The sequence below is a fragment of the Panulirus ornatus genome, chromosome 18 (genome assembly GCF_036320965.1).
Source record: "Panulirus ornatus isolate Po-2019 chromosome 18, ASM3632096v1, whole genome shotgun sequence".
Lineage (NCBI taxonomy): Eukaryota > Metazoa > Arthropoda > Malacostraca > Decapoda > Palinuridae > Panulirus > Panulirus ornatus.
In genome coordinates this window covers 51,703,658-51,722,004 of record NC_092241.1, presented here as the reverse complement: position 1 = coordinate 51,722,004, position 18,347 = coordinate 51,703,658, and the positions used below count along the sequence as shown (strand labels likewise).

General features: G+C 38.6%; 1 protein-coding gene across 1 annotated transcript in view; it reads left to right on the top strand.

Moving 5' to 3' along the window:
* The window catches only part of LOC139755088 (phospholipase DDHD1-like), a 68,623-nt gene extending 50,821 nt beyond the window's left edge, over positions 1 to 17,802 (top strand). The window contains exon 11 of the mRNA XM_071673197.1: positions 585 to 17,802. Within this exon, the coding sequence (XP_071529298.1) occupies positions 585 to 763 (179 nt within the window). The 3' untranslated portion in view covers positions 764 to 17,802. The remainder of the gene's footprint in view (positions 1 to 584) is intronic.
* The last annotated feature ends 545 nt before the right edge of the window (positions 17,803 to 18,347 follow it).

The following is an 18,347-nucleotide window of genomic DNA, read 5'->3' as shown; positions in this document are numbered from 1 at the left end:
GGCTGTTCCTTCATCTGTTCTTGGCACTTTGTTAATGTGGGAAATTGTACTTGTTTTGATACATACAGAGGTAACAATTAATAGCTGAAGTCTGTAAATATGACTGAGTGAACACTATAGATGCATATATTGCACTATGCTCACCACACAGATATCCACCAGTATCATCTTAAATCTTGATGTACATTAATCCAACCTGCACTCTCCCATAACCTCCAATGGGCAACCACTCCCACTGTGCAAAACTGCAACCATTCTAGGTGTCCTATGATAACCAAGAAGCTTGTTAGGATAGATGTAAGTAAAATTTTTATGTAATCAAAGGTTCAGTGTAGTGGATAAATGAAATAATCAAGGTTATGAAATTGTTAATGTTGACAGTATTTGAGAAAGTTCAAGAGATGGAGCCTCATGAGTGTAGAACTTCTACCTTGCACTGTAGAAATAGATACCAAGAATACTGTGCATTGCTTAACACGTCATTGTACAGGTTGAAAATTATCCTACCTTTGTTACTGTCTAGCAAGAGGTAGTATTATTATATGATGATGTTTAGACTAATGACACCCATTTGTTTGTTTTAGGTTTGACGGAACGCACAGATTTTATGCTTCGTGAAGGTAGCATGGAGAATAGTTACATCTCAGCCATTACTTCCCATACATCTTATTGGACCAACTATGATGTATCACACTTCATGCTGAGCATCCTCTGCCCTGACATACAACCTACTTCCAGTAAACCAGAGGTCATTAAGCCATAATGCCACACCTTATGGCTTTATCAGATGAAAATGTATTCCTTCCCCACATTGCAGACAAGTCCCAGACAAGACTTACAGTATGTAACAAGAGCAGTTTTATTAGAATTGCTCACTTATATAAGTGGAACTGCTGTTGTTATGACTGCATTTTTGATGGAGGCAGATCTCTTATTGGTGGAAGCACAAGTCTATAATCAAATTGGGAGTCTTGAATGCAGTTTTTTGAAGTGGAGCATTGGATATGCAAACTTTACATACTGTATTATGTGATGGAGTTTAAGGGTAAGTACCTTTAGTCATAAGTTTTATTACATCACCTATCTTCTTGCTGCTGCTGCTGCTGCTGCTGCTGCTGTACTTTGATAAAGGTGAAGATGTAGTTATGCAATGGTTTTCTCAAGTATATGTCCCATTACTGCTGAAGGAAAGATTTTTTTGTCTGTTCATTGTTCATCATACATACCACATGATTGATTTAGTTCACTTTTGGTATTTTACTTTATTATATTTAACACTCTAAATTTTTAGCATTATCTGTTTATGGTCAAGGGTTTATTAGTATTGAACATTATTCATATTTTTCAGATTTAGGTAAATTTATGAAACAATTGATGCAGTTTTCATCAATCATCATCTGATTGTTTAATGTTTAGAAAATTAGTTTGCGTGAGTGCTTGCAGAAGACTTTGTACGAATGACTTTTGCACTTGAATTGAAAAGGTAAAAGTGAAGGAATAATTTTTTATGAGTAGCATTAAAGAATCATAAGTTAAGACCGATGAAGGGGTGCTATGGTATAGGGGTGATGCTATGCACTTACAACCCACAAAACAGTTTTGAACCTGGTGCCAGGCAAGCTGGTTGGAAATCTTACTTGAGTGCACTAAGCTAAGATTTTCATGTTAATGCCCCCAAACTAGCTTACCCTTCTTTGCCTGGGAAGTGCCACTCTCCAGATGGGGGAGGTGATATAAAGGTTGTTAGTTTTTACAAATATTTGTAATCAGAGTAATTGGGCAAGCTGTATACTAGTTATTCACAGTTTGTTACAGATTGCTTGAGATCTCACTGAAAGATCTCGAAGGATTCTCACTTTTAGTTTATAGTATTAGCAATGAAGTATTGTTGAAAAAGCAGTAATTCATTTCTTTATTTCACATATTTTCATTATTTTTGATACTGTTGAATGTATATTGTGTTTTAGAAAGTTTTTTGTGTAACTTCAGTTTATGAAAAATTACTGTACCTGAATCATAAGGAAGAACTTGTTGCAAAAGGTGATTAGTATTTTTCTGAAAATGTCTGTGCTCTGATGATTTTTATGATGTTGAAGTACAATGCACAGTGTCTGGTAATGAAACAGAATCAGATCAAAAGTTGTAGTTTTTTTACAAGGGGTTTCTAATATCAGTGTTGAGAATGTTTATATTATAGAGTTACAAGAAAGATTGTAACTGAATGTAACTAGTTGTGAGAGGAACACCAGTGTTGCAAGTTCACACAGTTAGTAAATATTATGACTAACTTTGTCAGTTTATTGTCTTGTCAGTTTGTATCATCACTTCCTTGGACTGTATATTGCACTATTGCACTGTCTTCAATTTATGATGCAGGATGGGGGCCAGACATGGTTTTTCCAGCTGCAGTATCATTTTATGTACAAATCATTCAGTTTCTAGTCATTCATACTTTAAGCTTATTCTTTTTGTTACTGTATTCATTGTCATAAATAAGGACCATTTCAAATACTTTGCCTGTGATTAGTAAAGCACATATTTTATTTACATATCTTCTCACCATAGTTATTATATGATAATTTTTGTAGTATGGCAAACTGTACCTGTCCTGCCACTTTGTTGAAGCCTTGAGTTATCACAGTTGCAGTGATATTTATGAGCTCATAGAATCGCTAGTCATTATTAGCCTATATTAGTCTACTGCAATGGAGCCTCATAGCCTGATATGCTCAGGTTGGGGCGAACCTAGTCTGTGATATGCTCGGAGCCTCTCTCTGGTCCCTCGGCTACAGTCCACTGTTGTTAATCCTGCCGAGTCTTCATTGTTGATTATCGTGTGGCAGATCAAGTTTGAATTTCATTTTTTTATTGAGATGTACATTTACTGTAAAGCTTACTGGTTGTGAAAGTGTTATTTGGATGTCAGAAGGAGGGATTACTGGCGGTTGACTGAGCTTGGACTTTTTCCTTGTGATGATGGGGAGCCATTTTGTAACAATGTTTTACCCACAGTGGGTTAAGTTGAGATATACCAAAGATGATTATCTCAAAACATGATAACAAGGAGATAATACAGTCCAGATGTGAATATCTTGTTAATTCGTGAAATGTGTTTATATCTGCAAGGTTATCTCATACGTTAATAATTGTTGTTTATGTCTCATGTTAAGGCAGTAGTATTTTTAGACTTGATGGTTGCCAGTTCTCACAGTGATTCTGGTATTAGAGGATGAACTTTATATGCATGTGAACTGTAACTTAGTTGGTGTGTGTTTAACTTACCAGATTTTCTTTTACATAGTAACAGAATGTGATTGCATTATTAGGTTCAAATGTTGTATTAACAGGAATTCCTCCCTCATAATTTCAAGTAAAGTGACTCATAGAGATACTATGAATATGATAATCTTGTAGGTAGTTTTTATTGTAAGAACATCAGAGGCCAACATTACACAATACAACTGTGCCTCTGGCAATAATTTTGCTGATTAGATTGATGAATTAACTGTTGGAAGCTTAGTTAAGAATTGTGGTAAGCAGGTAATATGGGCATGACCATTAGAAGCTTGACCATGACTTGTGTTAGGCAGGTAGAAGTTTGGTGGAAACAACCATAGAAAGTATATCCAAGACATTATAAGTAGCTAGAGATGTGGTGAACATTATCACATTTAGCATGACCAGGACCTGGTAGGCAGTTAGAGCTATGATGAACTTGCTCACAGGGAGCATGACAAAGATATCATCAGCAGATAGAGATTTGGGGAATATGACTACAGGAAACATGAACATTACTTGGTAGGTGGATAGAAGTGTGGTGAACATGACCTCAGAAAACAGATGATACATAATAGGCAGGTAGAGATGTGGTGGACATGACTACAGGGAACATGGCCAAGACATGATAGGCATTTCTTCGTGTGGTGAACATGATCAAGACATGGAAGGCAGGTAGTGGTGTGGTAAACATGACAACAGCAAACATGACCAAGACATATCAGACAAGAAGTGGTGTGGTGAACATGACCACAAGGAACATGGACAAGACATGTCAGGCACATAAAGTTGTAGAAGGTCAGCTGTCCTGAATATCCAAATCTTGTTTCATTTGACATTTATGTCTTCAATCATTGGTTTTCCTTTGACAATTTTATTTTCATGTGATATATTTGATCTTTCAAGATGGGAATAGTCTAATGATGTATGGTTGAACTGATGCATTTACAAGGCACTTTAATCTTCCAGCTATGGGTGATTAGTCAAAATTGGATGCAGAATATATACTACTTTCTTGCTTCATGCCCCAGGAATCCTGACTATCCTGCAGCATTCCGTAAGCTTCTCATGGCACCAGTCAGGACCTTAGGTCAAAAAGGCTTGTGATGTGTGTGCATGTATGTGCAGAGTGTAGAGCAGTTGAGTAGTGAGTGCTTGGTGTCTTCTTTATGATAGGTGCATCATGGGAATGAAGAACCTTAGGATATGTTGAAACTGTTTGTTGTATTGTCATGATGGGTGATGTCCAGAACATAGAGGGGAGAGTGTGACTTGCATTTGTCCAGGGAGCATAGTTTGTGATGGATGTATATGTGGTGGATTATAGTTTAAGACTAAGATGAGAGGTTTGTTTATAGTGCTTGTTAGGATAGTTCAGTGTTTGTGTTTTGTTAGTATTCTGATTTTTAGTGGTTGGGGATCTGTGAGTAGATGTTACTTAAGTGTGAGATAGAGGTAAGCCTTTTATTTTCTTTTGGAGGTTGGTGGTTGGTTGTGGAGTGGTTTGTGTGGGAAGGGTCTAGTGCTGTTGCATAAAAGAGGGTGCAGGGCGTGTTGAAATGGGGTTACATGTGAGGGTCTTTTCTTAGTTTTAAAGTTATTGAGTGGTTATGGTTTTTAGGCAGCCAGTAATTGTTCAGAGTGCAGTATTTTATATTATATGATTGGAGCATTGGCTAACTTAGAACAGAATGTCTTCATCTCCACAGAAATCTTTTTCTTCTCTTTTAACTCTGAACAGACATGAATCCAGCTTACACCCTTTAATCACCTCGAATGGACAATTGTTTCCATTGAACAAAACACCAACCAGTCTTGGCCTCACATTCAACACACATATGACATTCATTTCCCATGCCATTAACATCAACTGAAAAGCAAAGCACATACGAAAGTCCCTCAGGACTCTAACTGGCATGAGGTTTACACGAGTAAAGAATTCCTTAATATCTTCTATAATTCACCTGCTCCACTCTAAACTACTTCTCACCTGCCTGGCCTCTCACCCTCTCAAAGCAGATACAATAATACAAAACTGCAAACCACACAAAAGTGCATTTGTTATGACTCCTTAGTAGCCACAAATATTCAACACCTACACAGTGACACAAAAATCCTCCTGACACATTCCCACCTTAACATGTTTGGGACTCTGTTCTATGCAACAGTGCTAGAACCCCCCACCAAGCCACTCCATAACCAACCACCAGACCCTAAGTAGAAATAAAAAGCTTCACATTTCAGCAACCTCTGCTCATAGATTCCCACACACCCAACACTTGTAATACTGACAAAATGAATATACACAGAAATAAGCTGTCAAGCACTAAACATCTTCCCTCCCTACTCATCCTCAAATTCCATCCAGTCAGCTATACCCCCATCAGACCCACACTCCCCAGAATGATATGAGACACTTTTCCATCAACACTGTGGACATAACCCATCTACTTGAACACACACACCATAGTCTCTTGATTAAAATTCTTCACTGCTTCTAGGAGCTTTCCTCCCATACCATATATTTGTAACACCTTCCACAGAGCATCTCTCTCAACTTTGTTATATGCATATCCAGATATCCATAAATGCCACACACACATCAATCAGTTTCTCCAAGTATTTCTCACATTTATTCTTCAAAGGAAGCAGTGTCCATCCCCAATCTGAACTTTGCATTTTAATCATTGCTCTCCTATACAGCTTACCAGGTGCATTCAACGAACTTAGAGCTTCGTAATTTGTAAATTGTCCTCTTTGCCTCTACATGGTGGCACTATACAGGGTGTCTTCCAATCCTGAGTCACCTCACTATGAGCTGTACACATATTAGAAATCCTAACTAACCAATCAACAACACAGTCACCTTTTTTTTTTAAGAAATTCAATTGAAGTCCCATTATTTTTGGCCACCCTGCACAGGGCTTTCGCTGATCAGCCTTTCTTTTTAGCACTCCTCTTGCCAAGGCTCTCTTGTTTTGCATATGTCCTTAATACAAGCCCCTAACATCTGCCAGCAAAATATCAGGTGCATTTAACTCATTCTAAGAACTCACAACATATCCTTTTATCTCATCTCTGCTTGTCACCAATTTTCTTATTTGCCCCATTTTACTTATGCTTCCATTTGACATACAGGGACATCTATATAGGGGATGACATGCTGTCAGTGGACTTAAGCAGCTGAGTGAAACCATGGAAAGGTTTGTGGGTCTTGTGGATAGGAGGCTGTGGTTTGGGTGTATTACACATACAAGCTAGAGGATGGATGTGTGTGAATATTGCGTTTTCTGGCACTGCCTTGCTAATGTAAGAAATGGCAAACAAGTATGAAAGAAAAGAAAGATAAAATCATATGTATTTATTTTATTTATGATTACCCTGTGACCTCTTTCTAAGAAAGAACTTGGTGTTACCCAGGATCTCTTTCCAGAGGCTTGTGCAGACATGAGGTTAGAGAGTTCCAGTAGCAGAGAAATGTGCATTCCTCTGTGGGTGTTGCCGGACTCCACCAGTGTAAGGTTACAAGGCAAATAAGAAGTCACTTTGGCTAGGTTGTATCAGTATGATTATATTATTGTCAAAGAACTTCTCCATACAAAGTAGTCCATCAGTCTGTGCTACTAGTAGTGCAAACTTTGGCAACAACAAACAGGCAACACTACAATACACACTTGGGTTACGTAGAACAGAATATCTACATCTCACTAGAATCTGCAATCATTCTTTTAACCCCAAAAAGACATGAAGTTGGCTTGCACCATCCAATCACCTTGATTGAGCAATCACTCCCACTGAACAAAACACTAGCCATTTTTAGGCATCATGTGTGATACACACACTTACTTTTTTGGGGAGGGGGGGGGTTAATTGCGATGGCACGGGCATCTGAGAGAAATTGTTGGGGAAAAGAGAGTGGTGAGAGTAAGTGAGCGTGGAAAGGAGACTTGTGTGAGGAAGTACCAGGAGAGATTGAGTGTAGAATGGCAAAAGATGACAGCAAATGACGTGAGGGGAGTGGGTGAGGAATGGGATGCATTTAGGGAAGCAGTGATGGCATGTGCAAAAGATGCATGTAGCATGAGGAAGGTGGGAGGTGGGCTGATTAGAAAGGGTAGTAAGTGGTGGGATGAAGAAGTAAAGATGTTAGTGAAAGAGAAAAGAAATGTATTTGGATGATACTTACAAGGAAGGAGTGCAAATGATTGGGAGATGTATAAAAGAAGATGGTAGGAGGTCAAGAGGAAGGTGCAATGGTTGAAAAAGTGGGCAACTGAGAGTTGGATTGAGAGAGTATCATTAAACTTTAGGGAGAATAAAATGATGTTTTGGAAGGAGGTAACATGCGTAAGACAAGAGAATAAATGGGAACGTTGGAGAAGGGGTGAAGTAATAACAGATAGTGATGAAGTGAAAAGGAGATGGAGTGAGTATTTTGAAGGTTTGTTGAATGTGTTTGATGATAGAGTGGCAAATAGGGTGTTTTGGTCAGGGTGGTGTGTAAAGTGAGAGGGGTCAGGGAGAATGGTTTGGTTAAGAGAGAAGAGGTAATGAAAGCTTTGCAGAAGATGAAATCCGGCAAGTTGGTGGGTTTGTATGGTATTGCAGTAGCATTTATTAAGAAAGGGGGTTACTGTGTTGTTGATTGGTTGGTAAAGATATTCATTGTATGTATGGATCATGGTGAAGTGCCTGAGGATTGGTGGAATGCATGCATAGTGCCATTGTACAAAGGTAAAGGGGATAAAGGTGAGTGTTCAAACTACAGAGGCATAAGCTTGTTGAGTATTCCTGGGAAATTGTATGGGAGGGTACTGATTGAGAGGGTGAAGGCATGTACAGAGCTTCAGCCTGGGGAAAAGCAGTGTGGTTTTAGAAGTGGTAGAGGATGTGTGGATCAGGTGTTTGTTTTGAAGAATGTGTGTGAGAGATACTTAGAAAAACAGATTGAATTGTATGTAGCATTTATGGATTTCAAGAAGGCATATGATGGGGTTGATAGGGATGCTTTGTGGAAGGTCTTAAGAGTAGATGATATGGGAGGTAAGCTGCTGGAAACAGTGAAAAGTTTTTATTAAGGATGTAAAGCATGTGTACGAGTAGGAAGAGATGAGAGTGATTGGTTCCCAGTGAATGTCGGTCTGTGGCAGGGGTGTGTGATGTCCCCATGGATGCTTAACTTGTTTATGGATGGGATGGTTAGAGAGGTAAATGCAAGAGTTTTGAAGAGGGGATGAGTATGTAGATTGCTGAGGATGAGATGGCATGGGAAGTGAGTCAGTTGTTGTTTGCCGATGATACAGCTCTGGTGGCTGATTCGAGTGAGAAACTGCAGAAGTTGGTGACTGAGTTTGGAAAAGTGTATGAAAGGAGAACGTTGAAAATAAATGTGAATAAGAGCAAGGTTATTAGGTTCAGTAGGGTTGAGGGGCAAGTTGAGTGGGATGTAAATTTGAATGGAGAAAAATTGGAGGAAGTGAAGTGCTTTAGATAACTGGGAGTGGACTTGGCAGCGAATGTAACCATGGAAGCAGAAGTGAATCACATGGTGGGGAGAGGATGAAGATTCTAGGAGCAATGAAGAATGCATGGAAGGAGAGAACTTTGGAGAGCAAAAATGGGTATGTTTGAAGGGATACTAGTTCCAACAATGTTATATGGTTGCGAGGCATGTGCTGTAGATAGGGTTGTACGGAGGAGGATGGATTTGTTGGAAATGAAATGTTTGAGGACAATAGGTGATGTGAGGTTGTTTGATTAAGTAAGTAATGAAAGGGTAAGAGAGGTGTGTGGAAATAAAAAGTGTGGTTGAGAGAGCAAAAAAGGGTGTGTTGGAATGGTTTGGACATATGGAGAGAATGAGTGAGGAAAGGTTGACAATGAGGATTTATGTGTCAGAGGTGGTGGGAAGGAGAAGCAGGAGACCAAACTGGAGGAAGATGGATGGAGTGAAAAAGATTTTGAGTGATCGGGGCCTGAACATACAGGAGGGTGAGAAACATGCAAGGAATAGAGTGAATTGGAACAATGTGGTATGCCAGGGTTGACGTACTGTCACTGGACTGAACCAGGGCATGTGAAGTGTATGGGGCCTGAATATAGATTGGGAGCTGTGGTTTCAGTGCATTACACATGACAGCTAGAGACTGAGTGTATGATATGAACAGCTTGCTAGCAATTTCCTTTTTCATTGAGTAGAAAGCTATTCCAATATTTGTCAGAAGACTTTTTGTCTCTAATATTTTCCCAATGTGGGATTCTGTTGATAGGATAGGGACATTGTTGACTCCCAAGCCTTTCTCACACACAGAATCTTTTAAAATATTTCCTGCTAGTAAATTTTCATATTGAAGTCTTCTTTTGCTTTGTCTCATCCTCATTACTTTATATTTGCATAAGTTGAATTATCTTGGCCAGATATCAGATGAACTTTGGAGTCTGTTTAGGTTCCTTTGTAAGCTGATTCAATCCCCTCTAGTTTTTCACTTCCCCCATGACTTGCATCATAGACTCCTCCTGCTTGATGTTACACTGTACTTGAGAAGTCACTTTTGATAAGCCTGTATCATGGGGAATACAGTCTCATCAAAGAACTCCTCACTCCAAAGGAGTCTACACTTCCATGCCACTAGATGTAGGTTCAACCTTAGGCTGCAGGAGTCTTTAGAAAGGCCCTGGGCAACTCCAGGACTCTCATAGAAATTGGTTTTAGGGTAATTATGAATGAATTGAATAAGTTTACTGCATATGTATATTCACATACATTTATTTTAGTAAATCCTTATGGCTTATGTGCTGTGCATTGCAGAGTATTTTACATTTGACTTGTATCTTAGCATGAATGTCTTTAACAGTGTTATCAAATATGTTTTAAAGTATAGAAAAGAAGCGAGAATTATGAAGTTGTTTAAAAAAAACTTGAACATGCCATCTGTTGCTGGACACTAAAAGTCTGATGTACCCTGAGGGTGGAAACTACAGCTGGAGGGTTAAGGTTCTGTTCATTGTAAATGTTAATGGTGTTGATATATTTCCTATATCATTGTGATCTTTTAAGCCTTCATGTGTTAGTAATAGGATGTGCAGTACTCTGGACTCACCTTAGGTTAATATCATGTGTTTTGACTGCTCTTAAACTTTTGAACTCCATTTTATTATGATGAAAGAGCGAAGTACCTAAGGGATGATGTTCTGATAACACCATTATGTTGGAAAAGAGTATACTTCTTGAACAATACTGTGTTAAAATGAAGAGTACTCTTATGTAAAAGGTGATCATGCTTGGTTCTCAAATTGTCTTATTGCCATGTCTAAGACTTGTAGGTGTGTTATGACCCATTTGCACTGGCTTTCAGGGGTTTCTCGCTGGTCTCAGGGAATATCATACCTGTCTCGAGGATACTGTGCCGATCTTATGGATATTATGACTGTTGATATAGATTATGTGCATAAAGGGGGCCCTTCACACTCACTTATAGGTACTTCAACTGGGAGCATCAATTAAGCCACCTAAGTAGGTTTAATTCTACCATAATGCCTCAAGAGCTTACTTTAGATATTTTTAAGCTCCTACCCCTGATTTTTTGAGCCCATTAAGGACATGGTCATTATACTGTCATGCTGTTACTGATATCCAGTGCAACAACAAAAACTTTTACTAGGGTTGTCAGTACTCATAAACTAATTCTTTGTGATTTTAGAATTTTTTTTTTTTTCAGATTTTGTCAGAGCAACTTTTTCTCTGTTGCCCTGTGTACAGTTTTCATTTGCCTTGCATAGCAGCAGCTGTGCCCCTTTAGCTAGAATATGTGTGTGTGTCCTGAAAAATCATTTGAATAGATTCTGTACCTCAGTAATTTCTTATACAGAGCAGTAATTGTAACTGATGCTCTGGCCAGGTTTCATAACATTACTAAATTATGTAACTATCTGGATTTTATCTGCAAACAATTAGAAAATACTTGCGAAAGTAAGAGTGCTTAATGCTAATGCTTGATTTCATATATTCCATTATTGTTAAGGTCAGTGCAGTGGAACAGTGAAGAATGATGATCATAATCATAGTGACACAAAAGAACCTTGAGAAATGTTGAACGTCCTTTCATGTAAAATAAACCATTTTTTCTTGAAAATTTTAGCTTATTTTTACACAGAATATTTTGCTTTATGATCAGTTACAGATATACAGGCAACTCTTTTATGTTTGCTATCAAGACAGTATACAAAGTATGCAACAACAACCACAAAAACAAGAAGAGATCTTTGATGACATGTTTAGGAAGCTTTTGGTAGGATCAATACTGTACATGCAATTGTCAAGGAATTAGCTTATATCAGTATTGTATTTTTGTATTGATTAATTTAATGATCATTTTGCTAACAAGTTTTGTTTCATGCAACAGTTTAAAAAGTAGATGAGAAGATTATACATGCTTTATTTACTAATATTCATAGTTTAATGATAAATGCCTGTATTGTTGTTTTGTGCCTAATACTATTAAGACTATGATATGTCTTGGATATTAGATTTTAGTGTTCTTGCTTGCACTTACCTCAAAGGAAATGATGCTGCAATTGCACCAAATATGTGAAATTTGTATATCTTACTATGCTTAATTTTAGTATGTACTATAGGGAATCAGAGGTATTGCTGTGATGATATCATATTGATAAAAAGTGTATGGATGAACATGCTGTGCAAAAATCCAAAAACATAGGTTAGTTGATTGATAAATATTAGATTGTTGGTAAGTGCTTGATGCATTAGACTATTCATTGGCTGGGAAATCAGACTTTCATGTTAACAACCAAAAAACTTGTAAAATATGTGCATTGAAAAAGGCTGTACTCTGATTTATTGGAGGGGGATGGGGGTCACCAGGATTCGAGAAAGAAGAAATGTGTGTTTTTAAGGCTGAATCTGTTCTTGACTTTATGGAACTTCAGCTGAGATGATGTGGCCACATTAAGTGAATGATAAGTGTAACAACATCAGCAGTAATGGGGTTCTTTAGTGAATCTGATGATAAAAAAATCTGCTTAGAGACCCAGAAAGAGATTGTTGGAAAATTTGAAGGACAGGTAGGAAGAAGGGGAAAATACTGGGGGATATACAAGATAAGGGTAACCTCTTAGACAGAGGTGGTCGGAGGCATCTGGTAAAGAGGTAGATGTTAGCAGGCAGGCCACATTAAGTCCTACTTGGTGAATGGTGAGACAAATAAGAAATTTTATGCCTTACCTTTTGTACCTTTCTTCCCTAGGATCCCCTTCTATGTAACTTCCATAGTGCTCAGAAAGCTAGCTACATTCTCTGTGGAGGACCACTGATCAAGAAGTGCAGTGATATTTTGTGGCTGTGGGATGATTGCAGGACAGTTGAGGAATAGGTGTTCATCATTGAAATTCATGTGATATGTCAGTTTGATGTTTGTAATTGTAAGAAATTTTCTTCCTAATAAACTTGTGAAAAGTGAATAATCAAAGTAATTGAGATGGTAATGGTTGCAAGAAGAGAGAGTCCCAACCAAAGCCAAAGGATGGATAACTGTCACTCCTGGTGGTCATGCAGTTGAATATAGAAATTCAGGGTAAGTGGCACAGTTGGAGCATTCAGGGTCAATTGAAACATCAATGATAGCTGTGTATTATATTTACAGTGCAACATCTAAGTCTGAAAACAAATAGATGTTGGAAGTGCTGAAGAAGCCAACCTTAAGATTTTAGAAGTTATAGGGAGGAAGTGCTTTTGGAAGATCTCTGCTTCTATGACATGCAGGAGGTACATGAGCAATATTTTTTCTATCCTTTCCTTAGGTGATGTGCTCTCACCTGCCTCATGAGTTGGCAAGAGATGGTAGAGCTTTTAGCCCTCTTTGTGGAAGGTTGATATGCATGTGCATGCCATTATGCAATAAATACAAATTACAGAAAGTAACTACTTTACTGTATGTGGAAGCAATCTTTTACTTGTTGGATCCCATTCCTTGAACATTATCTTTTATCATACAGCCCCTTAAATTCATGAATGCTCCTCAGTCATTCTGTTCTATTCTTACACCACTCTTATCCTTTAGAATTATTTCATTACATCTTTTTTTAACTAGTTTCTTACTTATTTTATTGTTATAGCCTCTGTTTAATGTATGTGACATTTGCTTCCATGTCCATAGAAGGTTCTCACACTTTTTACTTCTGAATATGCTTTTCATGTCCAAAGTTTAGACATGTGAATGTAGGATGTTATGTGGCCTGCAGCTGGCTGCTTTTGACACATCCACTACAAGTCTGAACTGGACCAATTCCACCTCAGACCTTCCAGCTCCTGCTTTGATATCATTAGAGTAGCCAGCTGCACTAGCTAATTGCAGATTGAATATTTATATATTAATATGATACATAATCAGTCTACAGAAATAATATTTTTAGTTTCTATATATATTTTGCACCAAATTTACATATTTTATTTGGTCAAGCTAGATACCTGGCATCATTGTACAACTGTATCAGACAGTCTCGTTAGCTATATAGACAAGAATAAGGAACGTGTATTGCTCAAACTCTTGAAGAATATGTACTGTGATTTCAAACTCAAGTTAGAGGAATCCCCTACATCTAAGTTGACAATTTGTGCCAGTATTTTGTTACCTATGTAGTTTAGATATTCTTTTTCTTTCAAACTATTCGCCATTTCCCGCGTTAGCGAGGTAGCGTTAAGAACAGAGGACTGGGCCTTTGAGGGAATATCCTCATGTGGCCCCCTTCTCTGTTCCTTCTTTTGGAAAATAATAATAATAATAAGAAAAAAACGAAAGGAGAGGATTTCCAGCCCCTCGCTCCCTCCCCTTTTAGTCGCCTTCTACGACACGCAGGGAATACGTGGGAAGTATTCTTTCACCCCTAACCCCAGTAGTTTAGATATATTATCATGAAATCTTTTGGTTGCAGTGAGTGCAGTATGGAAATGCTTTTTGCCCATAGGAAGTGATTTGGCTGAAGTGTATGATATGTAATATGAACTATTCATGTGAGGGAAGGGGTACCAATTATTTAGGAAGTCATATGCAATCTATGGATGGAGAGAAGTTTGAAGAAAATGATAACTAGTGAAAAAGACCAGACCAAGAAAAATGATTGAACAGAAGCATCTTTCATGCCCTTGCAGGGAATGGTGTACACCGAAACAAGGCACTTGAAAGTTAAGAAAGCAAATTTATGGGATCCAAATGATTTCAAATCAAAATCACATTGCTGAAATTATCATTAAGGATGACTTGCCATCAGCCATGTTAAAGATGTAGGGTGAAACAGCTCCAGTTCTACACTAATCTGTTGACTATATATTTGTAGTTATTTTTTATTTATTTTTATTATATTTGACTGCTGTGTCCTGCATTAGTGAGGTAGTGCCAAGAAACAGTTGAAGAAAGACCCATCCACTCACATAGACACATATGTACATACATGCACATACACATATACATAAATACTTTCAAATGCATACACATACATATACATATATACACACGTTCATACTTGCTCACCTTCATCCATTCCCGGCGCCACCCTGCCCACAGAAAACAGCATCGTCACCCACTGCATCAGCAAGGTCGCACTAGGAAACAGCTGAAAAAGGCCACATCCGCTCACATTCAGTCTGTAGCTGTTATGTGTAATGCATAGAAATCGCAACTCCCTGTCCACATTTAGGCCCCTCAGACCTTTCCATGGCTTATCCCAGACCTTTCACACGTTCTGGTTCAGAACATCGACAGTATGTTGAATCCAGTATACTACATTGTTCCAATTCACTCCATTTGTTGTATGCCTTTCACCCTCATACTTGTTCAGGCCCTTATTGTTCAAAATCTTTTTCAGTTCATCCTTCCATCTCCAATTTAGTCTCCTGCTTCTTGTTCCCTCCACTTCAGACACATATATCCTTTTTGTCGACATTTCCTCACTCATTCTCTCTATATGTCCTAACTAACTCAACACAGTCTCTTCTGCTTTCTCAGACACACACTTTTTATTACCACACATCTCTTTTACCTTTTTATTACCTACTTGATCAAGCCACCTCTCACCACATATTGTCCTCAGACATTTCATTTCCATCTGATCCACCCTCCTCTGCAAGGGATAGTGATTTGGAGTGATGTGATATATAAGGGGTGATATTCTGTCAACCGACAGAACTAGGGCATATAAAGTAGCCAAGGAAACCATGGAAAGGTCTGTGGAGGCAGTTTCATTTCATTATTTAGTTTTTGTTTGTTTTTCCTTGTTCTCTGTTTTATGGTTATATTTTATTATATCCAGTGTAATAGAAGAAGCTTGAAAATATGAAGCAAGACTAAATACCACCTTTTAGTGACGGGAAGTGTATGAGTTAGTGTAAATTATTGTGAAATGTGGAGAATGATTGCCTGGTAATGTGAACATTTTTGAGTAAAATTGTTACTTGACTCTCAGATGTTGTCTTTTGAGTAACAAAGAGGTCATGTAACTTTTGGAGCTTCATTGACGTTTCAAACTTTGTTCTAATTTGTGGCTTGGCATGTCTTTTGAATTTCTTGATGAGACCATTTATCAAGAAAAGAAAATGTTATCTTGCAGCAGGGTGAATGACTAGTTAAAGGAGATTAAATGACCAGTATATAGCGGCTGTGCTGATACCACTCTTGCATACAGTAATGCAGAGTGCATGCTTTTCTAACTATCAGGTCTCTTTCTTACCCAGTTGCTACTTAATCAACCCTTTCCAAACCACATGTTGTCCTCAAACAATATTGTTTGCATTCTAATATGCATGCTCTTCTCAGCAGGATGTTGCGGATCTGTGATGTATATCACCTTTGACCTTACCCATATGAGTTGAATCAAAGGTATGTGGTGTCAAGTGTGTATTGAAGATAAGGGTCCAGTGAAGATGGCTGAAATTTAGTGATATTAAATGTGCACAGAAGTTATGTTCATTGTAAGTTTATTGAAGATGCGTTTGACAAGCATGAAGTGATTTTAAGTTTATCAGGTGTGTGGTGAAGGTGATGATGAATGATATTGCATGTGAGATATGAATTGTGGCATTATTTATTTATTTATTTTATTTATTATACTTTGTTGCTGTCTTCCGCGTTAGCGAGGTAGCACAAGGAAACAGATGAAAGAATGGCCCAACCCACCCACATACACATGCATATACATACACGTCCACCCATGCACCTATACATACCTATCCATTTCAACATATACATATATATAAATACACAGACATATACATATTTTCACATGTACATAATTCATACTTGCTGCCTTTATTCATTCCCGTCGCCGCCCCACCACACATGAAATCACATCCCCCTCCCCCCACATGTGCACGAGGTAGCACTGGGAAAAGACAACAAAGGCCACATTTGTTCACACTCAGTCTCTAACTGTCATATATAATGCACCGAAACCACAACTCCCTTTCCACATCCAGGCCCCACAAAACTTTCCATGGTTTACCCCAGACGCTTCACATGCCCTGGTTCAATCCATTGACAGCACATCGACCCCGGTATACCACATCATTCCAATTCACCCGATCGCTCAAAATCTTTTTCACTACATCCTTCCACCTCCAATTTGGTCTCCCACTCCTCCTCATTCCCTCCACCTCTGACACATATATCCTCTTTGTCAATCTTTCCTCACTCACTCATTCTTTCTATGTGAGCAAACCATTTCAATACACCCTCTTCTGCTCTTTCAACCGCACTCTTTTTATTACCACACATCTCTCTTACCCTTTCATTACTTACTTGATCAAACCACCTCACACCACATATCTCATTTCCAGCACATCCACCCTCCTCCGCACAACTCTATCTATAGCACACACCTTGCAACCATATAACATTGTTGGAAGCACTATTCCTTCAAACATACCCATTTTTGCTTTCCAAGATAATGTTCTCGCCTTCCACACATTCTTCAACGCTCCCAGAACCTTGTCCGTTCTCCCACCCTGTGGCTCACTTCTGCTTCCATGGTTCTATCCACTTCCAAATCCACTCCCAAATCCACTCCCAGATATCTAAAACACTTCACGTCCTCCAGTTTTTCTCCATTCAAACTTACCTCCCAATTGACTTATCCCTCAACCCTACTATACCTAATAACCTTGCTCTTATTCACATTTACTTTCAGCTTTCTTCTTTCACACACTTTACCAAACTCAGTCACCAGCTTCTGCAGTTTCTCACCCGAATCAGCCACCAGCACTGTATCATCAATGAACAACAATTGACTCACTTGCCCCTCTCTCCAAAACTCGTGCATTCACCTCCCTAACAACCCCATCCATAAACAAATTAAACAACCATGGAGACATCACGCACTCCTGCCACAAACCGACATTCAGTGGGAACCAATCACTTTCCTCTCTTCCTACTCGTACACATTATTACACGAAAGCGCACTTGGGAACTTATTGTGTTTCATTTTCCCCGTGGACTCATAGGAATATGTATGTATATGTATGTGTATGTATATATATATATATATATATATATTTTTTTTTTTTTTTTTTTTTTTTTTATACTTTGTCGCTGTCTCCCGCGTTTGCGAGGTAGCGCGAGGAAACAGACGAAAGAAATGGCCCAACCCCCATACACACGTACATACACACGTCCACACACGCAAATATACATACCTACACAGCTTTCCATGGTTTACCCCAGACGCTTCACATGCCTTGATTCAATCCACTGACAGCACGTCAACCCCTGTATACCACATCGCTCCAATTCACTCTATTCCTTGCCCTCCTTTCACCCTCCTGCATGTTCAGGCCCCGATCACACAAAATCTTTTTCACTCCATCTTTCCACCTCCAATTTGGTCTCCCTCTTCTCCTCGTTCCCTCCACCTCCGACACATATATCCTCTTGGTCAATCTTTCCTCACTCATTCTCTCCATGTGCCCAAACCATTTCAAAACACCCTCTTCTGCTCTCTCAACCACGCTCTTTTTATTTCCACACATCTCTCTTACCCTTACATTACTTACTCGATCAAACCACCTC